Source organism: Salvelinus namaycush, chromosome 7 (assembly GCF_016432855.1).
Source record: "Salvelinus namaycush isolate Seneca chromosome 7, SaNama_1.0, whole genome shotgun sequence".
Classification (NCBI taxonomy): domain Eukaryota; kingdom Metazoa; phylum Chordata; class Actinopteri; order Salmoniformes; family Salmonidae; genus Salvelinus; species Salvelinus namaycush.
The window spans coordinates 9,673,938-9,688,655 of NC_052313.1; the positions used below are offsets into that span (position 1 = coordinate 9,673,938).

At 43.8% G+C, this 14,718-nt stretch overlaps 1 protein-coding gene across 1 annotated transcript in view; it reads right to left on the reverse strand.

The window, feature by feature from the left end:
* LOC120050575 (RAB11-binding protein RELCH homolog) overlaps window positions 1-12,145 on the reverse strand; it is a 68,309-nt gene extending 56,164 nt beyond the window's left edge. The window contains exon 1 of the mRNA XM_038997166.1: window positions 11,606-12,145. Within this exon, the coding sequence (XP_038853094.1) occupies window positions 11,606-12,059 (454 nt within the window). The 5' untranslated portion in view covers window positions 12,060-12,145. The remainder of the gene's footprint in view (window positions 1-11,605) is intronic.
* Between the last annotated feature and the right edge of the window lie 2,573 nt (window positions 12,146-14,718).

Genomic DNA, 14,718 nt, shown 5'->3' on the forward strand with positions numbered 1-14,718 from the left:
CCTCCTAAAATGTATGTTTTAAGACGGTTATTACAATCAGTTCACGATTATTGTCCGTAATTGTCGGTTACATGATTATACAATAATTGTGCCTCCCTGCCCTACTGACAGGGAGGTGGAGAACAGTAAATCAGAGTCAATATTATGATAGATCTATTCTACAGCATGATAGCTGAATTATCATGTACAGACAGTGCAGGCTTATAGACTGAGGTGTGCGCACACACACACACACACACACACACACACACACACACACACACACACACACGAAGATAGAGCTATGAACAGGAGCCCAGACAGGCCAGAACAGAAACAGGTGGCGCAGACCCAAATGTCCCACAGTTTGATTAAACCAGCCTCTCCCAGCCCTGCAGCAAATCTGTGTCTGTGTGTGCTTTTTTTCTTACTGTGTGCATGTTTATGTGTGTCATTTCTTCTAACCTATTAAGTGTGTGTGTGTGTGTTCTTCTTGCTCTGAATGAGCAAGTGTGTGCTTGACTGCGTGTTCCTAGCGCCCAAGAAGGCAGGGTAGTAGGCTAGGCCTTGGCTAAGTCTTTTCAACGAACAGAATGGCTCGCTAAAACAGTGCGCTAATGCTAACAGCTTAGTCTCTGATTGAACTGGGCGTTGAGCAAGCAGATTGCAGCGAGATGCTAATCAGCTAGCCACTGAGGAGAAAACAATGAGCTGGGTAGAGAGGGAGAGTGGGCAAGAGGACCATTGTGCAAATGGGAGGAGGGGCTCGTCCAGCTACTCTTGCTCAATGAGTAGCCTAACCTGAGAACTTGTATTAACTCCTGGAATTAGGCCTAATGTTTAGGCTTCAGCTCAGTGGCCTATGGTGTTGAGTTGTGCAGTGGCCTGCTGCAGAAGGTGAACAGAGCACCATGCTAGCTGCTAAATTAGCTGTTAAATTAGCAGGGTGGTGGTGACAGAGAGCTAGCCAGATCATAGTGCTAACAGCAAGTGACCCTTTTGATGCCCAGCCTGTGAGACGGTTTCTTTACTCTGACCTTTTCCCACATGCTTCCTACGTGGTGCATGACACCTCTGTTAGGTCTACATGATGTGCCACCAATGGAGCAGATAATGCACAACGTTAGAACATAATAAAACTAGTTCTATATTTTTAACGGGCCCTAAAACTCCTCTCATTCTAGTTGTACAGGCCTGCTTGAAACCTGGAAAGAGTGAGCAGAGGCGGCAAGGGCAAGGAAACCCTCCCCTGGGCTGGGTGTAGGCCTATTGACCCTAGGGGCAGACCCTCAAGCTGTCCCCCTCTCTGCCTCTTCTCACCTCCTGTTTATCAGTGAAGTTAACACAATAGAGGACAGGTGGAGTTCCTGTCAGCATCCTGTTCTTAAGATCAGATCTAGAATCACCAAATCCTAACCATAACGCTGTGGGGTGAAATGCTAAACTGACCATAGATCAGTGTCTGAGGGCAACTTCATCCAAGCCCTCACCCATCCTTAGAGATCAATTATTTTTAAATCCAATCAAATTGTATTTGTCACATGCTTTGTAAACAGGTATAGACTAACAGTGAATAATAACTACCCAACAATGCAGAGAGAATTTTTTTTTAAATAACACAAGCAATGCCCCCTGGGAAACCTCAGTCCTCTAGCTCCAAGGCAACAGCGAGGCGCCACAGACAGAGGCAATTAGGCTTAGCCATGAGCTGAACAATGTCTGCTATACATAGAGGCTAGTAAGCTACATGATGAGGTGGAATACTTGTATCATGACAAGCATCCTTAGTTCCTCCCTCCCAAGACAGCCTAATAATCACTGATCTCACATGCCTGTACAGGTGCAAGCTGTATAGTGGAACCCCTGCTTTCACCTATCCAGTTTTGTTAGATCGGGAAGGACTAAGTACGGAAAGTGGGAGGCACATAACACAATCATGGAAATGCAGTTTCCACAGCTCAGGCTCCTATTCTTATCGTAGCTCTTATCAGTAGAAAGGGATGGAAATAAGGTCAGCAGCCTTGATTGTTGCTAAAACAGTACGACACAGAATACAGATCAGAACTACGAATGCATTCCTGTGTTCATTGGTGCAGAATGTCAAAGAACCCATGCCCCTAAGATTTCATTGGTGCAGAATGTCAAAGAACCCATGCCCCTAAGATTTCATTGGTGCAGAATGTCAAAGAACCCATGCCCCTAAGATTTCATTGGTGCAGAATGTCAAAGAACCCATGCCCCTAAGATTTGATTGGTGCAAAATGTCAAAGAACCCATGCCCCTAAGATTTCATTGGTGCAGAATGTCAAAGAACCCATGCCCCTAAGATTTCATTGGTGCAGAATGTCAAAGAACCCATGCCCCTAAGATTTGGGGCAGTTGAATGTTCAGTTTGCTGTTGTAGAAGTAGTCAATTTGTGTCAGCATACCATTGTGTTGTGTGTGTCAAATCTATTCTATAAAAGGGGGGAAGGGGACTAATACCACAGAAGGAGACAACCATCTTCCTACCCAGCTACTCCACTTTCCTCTTCAGCTGTTAGGCAGAATTATTTACAACCTGTAGGCCATGTGAATTATCCTGGTACATACTCTATGTAATGCCCTTCTATCGTTGTCATGCCGAGGGGACACAGAGAGGAGTTATAATAGAGATAGAGACAGTCAGAGACAGCGACAAGCAGCTAGAGACAGCAAGAGACCGCGACACGTAAACAGCGACAGACACCGCGACAGGTAAACAGCGACAGACACAGCTAGAGACAGACACAGTAACAGGCAGAGAAGGCGACAGCTACGGCTAGAAACAGCTACGGCTAGAGACAGCTACAGACAGCGACAGCTACAGACAGCTACAGCTACAGACAGCTACAGCTACAGACAGCTACAGCTACAGACAGCTACAGACAGCTACAGCTACAGACAGCTACAGCTACAGACAGCTAGCTACAGACAGCTAGCTACAGACAGCTAGCTACAGACAGCTAGCTACAGACAGCTAGCTACAGACAGATTGAGACAGACAGATTGAGACAGACAGATTGAGACAGCTGAAGGCAGTAAGAGACTATAGACAGCTACAGTGACTTCAGAAATTATTCACACCCCTTGACTTTTTCCACATTTTGTGGTGTTACAGCCTGAATTTAAAATACAATAGCCCATAATGTCAAAGTGGATTTTTTAAAACTGTATTTTTTTTTCTCCCACCTTTATTTAACCAGGTAGGCCAGTTGAGAACAAGTTCTCATTTACAACTGCGACCTGGCCAAGATTAAGCAAAGCAGTTCGATACAACAGAGTTACACATGGAATAAACAAGCGTCCAGTCAATAACACAATATATATATATATATATTTAAATAAGTCTATATACAGTGTCTGCAAATGGCGTGAGGTGGTAAGGCAATAAATAGGCCATAGTAGCGAAGTAATTACAATTTAGCAAATTAACACTGGAGTGATAGATGTGCAGATGATGATGTGCAAGTAGAAATACTGATGTGCAAAAGAGCAGAAAAGTAAATAAAAAAACAATATGGGGATGAGGTAGGTAGATTGGATGGGCTATTCACAGATGGACTATGTACAGCTGCAGCGATCGGTTAGCTGCTCAGATAGCTGATGTTTAAAGTTAGAGGGAGAAATAAGTGTCCAACTTCAGCGAATCTTGCAATTCGTTCCAGTCATTGGCAGCAGAGAACTGAAAGGAAAGGCAAACAAAGGAGGTGTTGGCTTTGGGGATGACCAGTGAGATATACCTGCTGGAGCGTGTGCTACGGGTGGGTGTTGCTATGGTGACCAGTGAGCTGAAATAAGGCGGAGGTTTACCTAGCAAAGAATTACAGATGACCTGGAGCCAGTGGGTCTGGCGACGAATATGTAGCGAGGGCCAGCCGACGAGAGCATACAGGTCGCAGTAGTGGGTGGTATATGGGGCTTTGGTGGCAAAACGGATGGTACTGTGATAGACTGCATTCAGTTTGCTGAGTAGAGTGTTGGAGGCTATTTTGTAAATAACGTCGCCGAAGTCGAGGATCGGTAGGATGGTCAGTTTCACCAGGGTATGTTTGGCGGCGTAAGTGAAGGAGGCCTTGTTGCAAAATAGGAAGCCGATTCTAGATGTAATTTTGGATTGGAGATGTTTAATATGAGTCTGGAAGGAGAGTTTACAGTCTAGCCAGACACCTAGGTATTTGTAGTTGTCCACATATTCTAAGTCAGAACCGTCCAGAGTAGTGATACTAGTCGGGTGGTGCATGTAGTGAAAGGTTGAAGAGCATGCATTTAGTTTTACTAGCGTTTAAGAGCAGTTGGAGGCCACGGAAGGAGTGTTGTATGGCATTGAAGCTCGTTTGGAGGTTTGTTAACACAGTGTCCAAAGAAGGGCCAAATGTATACAGAATGGTGTCGTCTACGTAGAGGTGGATCAGAGAATCACCTGCAGCAAGAGCGACATCATTGATATATACAGAGAAAAGAGTCGGCCCGAGAATTGAACCCTGTGGTACCCCCATAGAGACTGCCAGAGGCTGTTGAGTAAACCAAGGCTGTTGAGTCTGCCGATAAGAATACGGTGATTGACAGAGTCGAAAGCCTTGGCCAGGTTGATAAAGACGGCTGAACAGTACTGTCTTTTATCGATGGCAGTTATGATATCGTTTAGTACCTTGAGCGTGGCTGAGGTGCACCCGTGACCAGCTCGGAAACCGGATTGCACAGCGGAGAAGGTACGGTGGGATTCGAAATGGTCAGTGATCTGTTTATTAACTTGGCTTTCAAAGACTTTAGAAAGGCAGGGCAGGATGGATATAGGTCTATAACAGTTTGGGTCCAGAGTGTCACCCCCTTTGAAGAGGGGTATGACCACGGCAGCTTTCCAATATTTAGGGATCTCGGACGATACGAAAGAGAGGTTGAACAGACTGGTAATAGGGGTTGCAACAATGGCGGCGGATAATGTTAGAAAGCGAGGGACTTATGTTTGAAATTATTACAAATTAGTTAATGAAAAGCTGAAATGTCTTGAGTGAATAAGTATTCAACCCCTTTGTTATGGCAAACCTAAATAAGTTCAGGAGTAAAGATGTACTTAAGAAGGCACATAATAAGATGCATGGATTGTGTGCAATAATGGTGTTAACATGATTTATGAATGACTGCCTCATCTCTGTACCCCACACATACAATTATCTGGAAGGTCCCTCAGTTGAGCAGTGCATTTCAAACACAGATTTAACCACAAAGACCAAGGATCTTGTCCAATGCCCCACAAAGGGAACCAATTGGTAGATTGGTATAAACAAAAAAAAGTAAACATTGAATATCCCTTTGAGCATGGTAAAGTTATTAATTACACTTGACTACAAAGATACAGGCGTCCTTCCTAACTCAGTTGCTGGAGAAGAAAGGAAACCACTCAGGTATTTCACAATGAGGCCAATGATGACGATAAAACAGTTGCAGAGTTTAATGGCTGTGATAGGAGAAAACATAGGACGGATCAACAACATTGTAGTTACTCCACAATACTAACCTAGTTGACCGAGTGAAAAGAAGGAAGTGTGCATCCTGTTTGCAACAAGGTATTAACTTCTCTAGTGTAGGGGGCAGCATTCGGAATTTTGGATGAAATGCATGGTAGATTTGGATAGAAAACACTCTAAAGTTTCCAAAACTGTTAAAATAGTGTCTGTGAGTATAACAGAACTGATTTGGCAGGTGAAAACCTGAGAAAAATCCATTCAGGAAGTAGTTTTTTTGTTTTTGTTTTGTAGTTTTCTATTCAATGTCATTACAGTATCCATTGACTTAGGACTCAAATTGCAGTTTCTATGCCTTCCACCAGATGTCAACAGTCTTTAGAAATTGTTTCAGGATTATATTCTGAAAAATTAGGAAGTAAGAGCAGTCTGAATGAGTGGACCCTAAAGTGTCACAGAGCTTTTTCACGCGCGTGACCGAGAGAGTGCCTTTCTTGTTTACCTTTTAAATTGACGACGTTATTGTCCGGTTGAAATATTATCGAGTATTTAGGCTAAAAACAACCTGAGGATTGAATATAAACATTGTTTGACATGTTTCTATGAACTTTACAGATACAATTTTGATTTTTTTGTCTTCCTGTTTTGACTGCGTTTGAGCCTGTGGATTACTGAAGAAAACGAACAAAACTGAGGTTTTTGGATATAAAGAGACTTTATCGAACAAAAGGAACATTTATTGAGTAAATGAATGTCTGCTGAGTGCAACCATATGAAGATCATCAAAGAGATTAATTTTATCTCTATTTCTGACTTGTGTAACTGTTCTACTTGGCTGGTTACTGTTTGTAATGAATTGTATAGTGGGCTATGTTTTCAAATACTTGTAAGGTATGCTTTCACCGTAAAGCATTTTTTAAATCTGACACCGTGGTTGGATTCACAAGAAGTTAATCTTTAAACCTATGTAAAATATGTTTTGTTTTCTATATTTTTATAATGAGTATTTCTGTATTTGAATTTGGAGCCCAGCAGTTTCACTGGCTGTTGAAGAGGTGGGACGCTAACGTCTCACGTACCCAAGAGAGGTTAAAGTAATACTGCAAAAAACTATTTGTCCTGAATACAAAGTGTTATGTTTGGGGCAAATCCAATACAACACATTAGAGTACCACTCTCCATATTTTCAAGAATAGTGGTGGCTGCATCATGTTATGGGTATGCTTGTAATCATTTCAGGGTTGGGGAGGTTTTCAGGATAAAAAAAATACATGTAATGGAGCTAAGCACAGGTGATTTCAGTCTGCTTTCCACCAGACACTGGGAGATTAAATGACTTTTCAGCAGATGAATAACCTAAAACACAAGGCCAAATCTACACAGAAGTTGCTTACCAAGAAGACAGTGAATGTTGCTGGGTGGCCGAGTTACAGTGTGGACTTAAATCTGCTTGAAAATCTATGGCAAGACCTGTCTAGCAATGATCAACAACCAATTAGACAGAGCTTGAACATTTTGAAACAAATAAAAATGGGCAAATGTTGCACAATCCAGGTGTGGAAAACTCAAGAGACTTACACAGAAAAACTGAATGCTGTAATTGCTGCCAAAGGTGCTTCTACAAAGTATTGACTCAGGGGTGGGAATACTTACACTACCAGTCAAAAGTTTGACACACCTACTCATTCAAGGGTTTTTCTTAATTTTTACTATTTTCTACATTGTAGAATAATAGTGAAGATATCAAAACTATGAAATAACACATATGGAACCATGTAGTAACCAAAAGAAAGTGTTAAACAAGTCAAAATATATTTTAGATTTTAGATTCTTCAAAGTAGACACCCTTTGCCTTTGACAGCTTTGCACACTTGGCATTCTCTCAACCAGCTTCATCTGGAAAACTTTTCCAACAGTCTTGAAGGAGTTCCCACATATGCCGAGCACTTGTTGGCTGCTTTTCCATCACTCTGCGGTTCAACTCATCCAAAACCATCTCAATTGGGTTGAGGTCGGGTGATTGTGGAGGCCACGTCAGCTGATGCAGCACTCATTACTCTCCATCTTGGTCAAATAGCCCTTACACATCATGGAGGTGCGTTGGGTCATTGTCCTGTTGAAAAACAAAATTATAGCCCCACTAAGCGCAAACCAGATGGGATGGTCGTTCTCGCTGCAGAATGCTGTGGTAGCCATGCTGGTTAAGTGTGCCTTGAATTCTAAATAAATCAATCACTGACAGTGTCACCAGCAAATCACCCCCACAACTCCTCCTCCTCCATGTTTCACGGTGGGGTTCAAACCAAAAATCGCAAATTTGGACTCAGATTAAAATACAGATTTCAACCGGTCTAATGTCCATTGCTCGTGTTTCTTAGATCAAGCAAGTCTCTTCTTATTATTGGTGTCCTTTAGTAGTGGTTTCTTTGCATCAATTCAAACATGAAGACCTGATTCACACAGTCTCCTCTGAACAGTTGATGTTGAGATGTGTCTGTACTTGAACTCTGTGAAGCATTTATTTGGGCTGCAATCTGAGGCTGGTAACTCTAATGAACTTATCCTCTGCAGCAGAGGTAACTCTGGGTCTTCCTTTCCTGTGGTGGTCCTCATGAGAGCCAGTTTCATCAGAGCTCGATGGTTTTTGCGACTGCACTTGAAACTTTCAAAGGTCTTGAAATGTTCCGTTTTGACTGACTTTCATGTCTTAAAGTAATGACGAAATGTTGTTTCTCTTTGCTTATTTGAGCTGTTCTTGCCATAATATGGACTTGGTCTTTTACCAAATAGGGCTACTGTATTTTCTGTATACCCTCCTTACCTTGTCACAACACAACTGATTGGCTCAAACGAATTAAGAAGGAAAGAAATTCCACAAATTATATTTTAACAAGGCACACCTGTTAATTGAAATGCATTCTAGGTGACTACCTCATGAAGCTGGTTGAGAGAATGCCAAGAGTGTGCAAAGCTGTCATCAAGAATCTCAAATATAAAATATTTATTTAACCATGTTTTGGTTACATCATGATTCCATGTGTTATTTCATAGTTTTGATGTCTTCACTAATATTCTACAATGTAGAAAATAGACAAAATAAATTAAAACCCTTGAATGACTAGGTGTGTCCAAACCTTTGACTGGTACTGTATGTACATTTGATATTTCTGTATTTAATTTTTCACTAAATATGCAAACATGTCTAAAAACATGTTTTCACTTTGCCATTATGGGGTACTGTGTGTAGATGGGTGAGAATTTGTTTTATATATTTAGAATTCAGTCTATAAAACAAATACATGTGGAATAAATCAAGGGGTATGAATACTTTCTGAAGGCACTGTATAGGCAGATAATGACAGCTACAGGCAGTTAGAGATAGACAGAAGAGAGATAGGCCTAGTTAGTGTTTGAGTAGCCTGTATCTTCAGCAGCAGCCTACATGATGCCAAGATGCAAATATCTCAATTACTAGACTGGTATAAAGAAGGTTGTCTGATGGGCCTTTTCAGGTCGCCAGCTAGCTATTCATAGTCACTACTATTCTGGTTCGTGGACTACAGGAAATGGAGTGCCAAGCACGCCTCCATTCACATCGACAGGCTGTAGTGGAGCGGGTCGCGGGCTTCATGTTCCTCTGTGTCTACATCACTAAGGATCTATCATGGTCCACACACACCAACACAGTAGTGAAGAGGGCACGACAACGCCTCTTCCCCCTCAGGAGGCTGAAATGATTTTGCATGGGCCCTCAGATCCTCAAAAAAGTTCAACAGCTGCACAATCAAGAACATGCTGACTGGCTGCATCACCGCTTGGTATGGCAACTGCGTGGCGCTAAAGGGTAGTGGGTACAGACCAATACCTCACTGGAGCCAAGCTCCCTACCATCCAGGACCTCTATACCAGGCGGTGTCAGATGAATGCCCAAAAAACTGTAAAGCCTCCTGCCACAGACTGTTCTCTTTGCTACCGCAGGGCAAGTGGAACCAACAGGAACCTGGACAGCTTCTACCCCCACGCCATAAGTGTTCTAAACAAGACTGCTAGTTAGCTAATCAAATGGCTACCTGAACAGCTTCTACCCCCACGCCATAAGTGTTCTAAACAAGACTGCTAGTTAGCTAATCAAATGGCTACCTGGACAGCCTGCATGGACCTTTTTAAGCACAAACTCTCTTGCATTGACTATGCACACACACACTGGACTCTACCCACACACTGACACCCCAACACACACATAACATGCACACACACTGGACTCTACCCACACCCTGACACCCCAACACACACATAACATGCACACACACTGGACTCTACCCACACCCTGACACCCCAACACACACATAACATGCACACACACTGGACTCTACCCACACCCTGACACCCCAACACACACATAACATGCACACACACTGGACTCTACCCACACCCTGACACCCCAACACACACATAACATGCACACACACTGGACTCTACCCACACACTGACACCCCAACACACACATAACATGCACACACACTGGACTCTACCCACACCCTGACACCCCAACACACACATAACATGCACACACACTGGACTCTACCCACACACTGACACCCCAACACACACATAACATGCACACACACTGGACTCTACCCACACCCTGACACCCCAACACACACATAACATGCACACACACTGGACTCTACCCACACACTGACACCCCAACACACACATAACATGCACACACACTGGACTCTACCCACACACTGACACCCCAACACACACATAACATGCACACACACTGGACTCTACCCACACACTGACACCCCAACACACACATAACATGCACACACACTGGACTCTACCCACACACTGACACCCCAACACACACATAACATGCACACACACTGGACTCTACCCACACACTGACACCCCAACACACACATAAGATGCACACACACTGGACTCTACCCACACCCTGACACCCCAACACACACATAACATGCACACACACTGGACTCTACCCACACACTGACACCCCAACACACACATAACATGCACACACACTGGACTCTACCCACACACTGACACCCCAACACACACATAACATGCACACACACTGGACTCTACCCACACACTGACACCCCAACACACACATAACATGCACACACACTGGACTCTACCCACACCCTGACACCCCAACACACACATAACATGCACACACACTGGACTCTACCCACACACTGACACCCCAACACACACATAACATGCACACACACTGGACTCTACCCACACCCTGACACCCCAACACACACATAACATGCACACACACTGGACTCTACCCACACCCTGACACCCCAACACACACATAACATGCACACACACTGGACTCTACCCACACACTGACACCCCAACACACACATAACATGCACACACACTGGACTCTACCCACACCCTGACACCCCAACACACACATAACATGCACACACACTGGACTCTACCCACACACTGACACCCCAACACACACATAACATGCATACTGAAGCCACACACACTGCTACTAGTCACTTTAGCCCTACCTATATGTACAGTACATAACTACCTCAGTTGCCTTGCTCCCCTGCACATCGATGTATTTATTTTTCTTCTCCTCCCTATATACAGCCATGTTATTTTTACTCGTTATTCACTGTGTCACTATTTCTATTCTTAATTAAAATGTTTTGTATTATCTTTAACTTTGCATTGTTGGAAACGGACCCATAAGTAAGTATTTCACTGTTAGCTTTCACCTGTTGTCTACGAAGCATGTAACAAATTTGATTTGATTTGGTTCCACCTGTTCCAAGCCAGCTGGCACCTAGGAGAGAAACTCTTTTCACACGCTAACACGGGTAGGTGAGCTAACTCTGTATAATTAGTAAATTATCCGTTGTTTCCATTGCTATTGTCTAATCTAGTTAGATAGCGAGAGAGAAAGACAGGTGTCGTATCGAATTTCGTTTATTCTGCATAGCCAGAGCAATGTTGGCTGACAAGCACAGTGCCAACATTGTTTCCCCATTGAATAACAGGCTGTCTGCTAACTAGCTAGCACATAAAGCCATCTAAATTATAACGCATTTTGGTTATAAATTAGCAAATAGCTATTGACTTACTTAGCGGTCCACCTGGCCCCAGTCCTTGGTCTTTACAAGCTGGTGGAGTGCCGCTTTGCCTCTCGAAATTGCCCGGGTTGGAGAAATAATCCCGCAACCGGGGAAGCTCCCTCCCTGACTCCAACAATTCGGTATGAAATTCAAGAGCGGTGAGGATGTATTGATCCCGTATTAGCTGAGCAGCAATCACATCTACAGATACCCGAGTCTCTGCCAAGCCGCTTGCCATTGCGGCAGCTGCCGAGATGCCTTCCACACTTGGGCTGGTCCGGGTGCTGGACAGCAGAAGGGCCGGGGGCTCGGCGTCCGCCTGCGGGGAGAAGGGGTTGTTGGACGGGAGCCCTGGCGCTCCATCGCTAAGGCTCCCTTCGGCATCAAACCCGTCCTCTGGTCTCTGCTCTGCCTCATCTTCGGAATCGCTCAGATAAAACGGGTTGACGCTACCCGCCGCCATTTTTCTAATATGAAAATTTAACCTAGCTAGCTAGATAGCCATCCGTCCAGGAAGAGGGGTCCAATTTTAAGCTATCAGCCCTTCCTTCCCCGATCAGCATGAAAGGGGATGAATGCAGGGAAGGGTTTTGTTGAATGGCATTCCAGCACCCGCCTCCTTCATTGGATATTGGGATTAGATTGGATACGGGAGAGGTTTATAAAGAAACCACGAGAAGGGTGGGCGGCAATTCGGGGCGTTCCTGCATGTGATCATTTCTGCGTCTGCAGGAACCCCTCTTTATTCTTGCATTGGACCGTTATTATGAAAACATTTTATTTAACCTTTATTTAACTTGGCAAGTCAGTTAAGAACAAATTCTTATTTTACAATGATGGTCTACCCCGGCCAAACCCTCCCCTAATAATTTAAAGCTGCAATATGTCACTTTCTGCGTGACCCGACCAAATTCACATAGGAATTTGAGTTATAGATCAGTCATTCTCATTGAAAGTATGTCTAAGAAGTGGTAGATATGTTCTATGTTCTCTATTTAAGTGATAACGTGGTGTTTGGAGGATATATTGGCACTGGTGTTGTTCATCTCCAGCAAGTAAATTGTGCCAATATATCCTCCAAACATTTACATTACATTTTTTACATTTTAGTCATTTAGCAGACGCTCTTATCCAGAGCGCATACATTTTATTACATTTTTACATACTGAGACAAGGATATCCCTACCGGCCAAACCCTCCCTAACCCGGACGACGCTATGCCAATTGTGCGTCGCCCCACGGACCTCCCGGTTGCGGCCGGCTGCGACAGAGCCTGGGCGCAAACCCAGCCCAGCCTGGATGCGAACCCAGAGACTCTGGTGGCGCAGCTAGCGCCCTAGACCACTGCGCCACCCGGAACACCGGCTTCAAGGGCATCATCACTTTTATACAACAGGTTACCAACATGTTCAAATAATCATTGACACGTTTTCATAAAAACGTTATTTTGATTAATTTATTCATACTATTTCATCCTTCCACAATAGATAGTCTGAAACACAAATCTAGGGTTGCTAGAGACGCGACCCAGTCGTTCAGTCTTTTTGTTCGGTATCTATGGACGCAACCCAGTCGTTCAGTCTTTTGTTCTGTATCTATGGACACGACCCAGTCGTTCAGTCTTTTGTTCTGTATCTATAGACGCAACCCAGTCGTTCAGTCTTTTTGTTCGGTATCTATGGACGCGACCCAGTCGTTCAGTCTTTTTGTTCTGTATCTATGGACGCGACCCAGTCGTTCAGTCTTTTGTTCTGTATCTATGGACGCAACCCAGTCGTTCAGTCTTTTGTTCTGTATCTATAGACGCGACCCAGTCGTTCAGTCTTTTGTTCTGTATCTATGGACGCAACCCAGTCGTTCAGTCTTTTTGTTCTGTATCTATGGACGCGACCCAGTCGTTCAGTCTTTTTGTTCTGTATCTATGGACGCAACCCAGTCGTTCAGTCTTTTTGTTCTGTATCTATGGACTCAACCCAGTCGTTCAGTCTTTTTGTTCTGTATCTATGGACGCGACCCAGTCGTTCAGTCTTTTTGTTCTGTATCTATGGACGCAACCCAGTCGTTCAGTCTTTTTGTTCTGTATCTATGGACGCGACCCAGTCGTTCAGTCTTTTTGTTCTGTATCTATGGACGCAACCCAGTCGTTCAGTCTTTTGTTCTGTATCTATGGACTCAACCCAGTCGTTCAGTCTTTTTGTTCTGTATCTATGGACGCAACCCAGTCGTTCAGTCTTTTTGTTCTGTATCTATGGACTCAACCCAGTCATTCAGTCTTTTTGTTCTGTATCTATGGACGCAACCCAGTCATTCAGTCTTTTTGTTCTGTATCTATGGACGCGACCCAGTCGTTCAGTCTTTTTGTTCTGTATCTATGGACGCAACCCAGTCGTTCAGTCTTTTGTTCTGTATCTATGGACGCAACCCAGTCGTTCAGTCTTTTTGTTCTGTATCTATGGACTCAACCCAGTCATTCAGTCTTTTTGTTCTGTATCTATGGACTCAACCCAGTCATTCAGTCTTTTTGTTCTGTATCTATGCACGCGACCCAGTCGTTCAGTCTTTTTGTTCTGTATCTATGGACGCGACCCAGTCATTCAGTCTTTTTGTTCTGTATCTATGGACGCAACCCAGTCGTTCAGTCTTTTTGTTCTGTATCTATGGACGCGACCCAGTCGTTCAGTCTTTTTGTTCTGTATCTATGGACTCAACCCAGTCGTTCAGTCTTTTTGTTTTGTATCTATGGACGCAACCCAGTCGTTCAGTCTTTTTGTTCTGTATCTATAGATGTGACCCAGTCGTTCAGTCTTTTTGTTTTGTATCTATGGACGTGTTTGTTCTAGGTGTTCCATTGCCATACTGGCTGACAACATTCTTATCCCTTGCTTGCTAGCTCGCCAACTATGGCTAACATACAGTTAGCCGTAGTCGTCAAAAAGTGCAGCCAGAATGACAGCAAAGTAACTGCATTACATTTACAATGTAAAAATACATTGTATTTACATTTACAAAATAGCCTCCAACACTCTACTCAGCAAATTGGATGCAGTCTATCAAAGTGCCATCCATTTTGTCACCAAAGCCCCATATACTACCCACCAATGCGACCTGTATGCTCTCGTTGG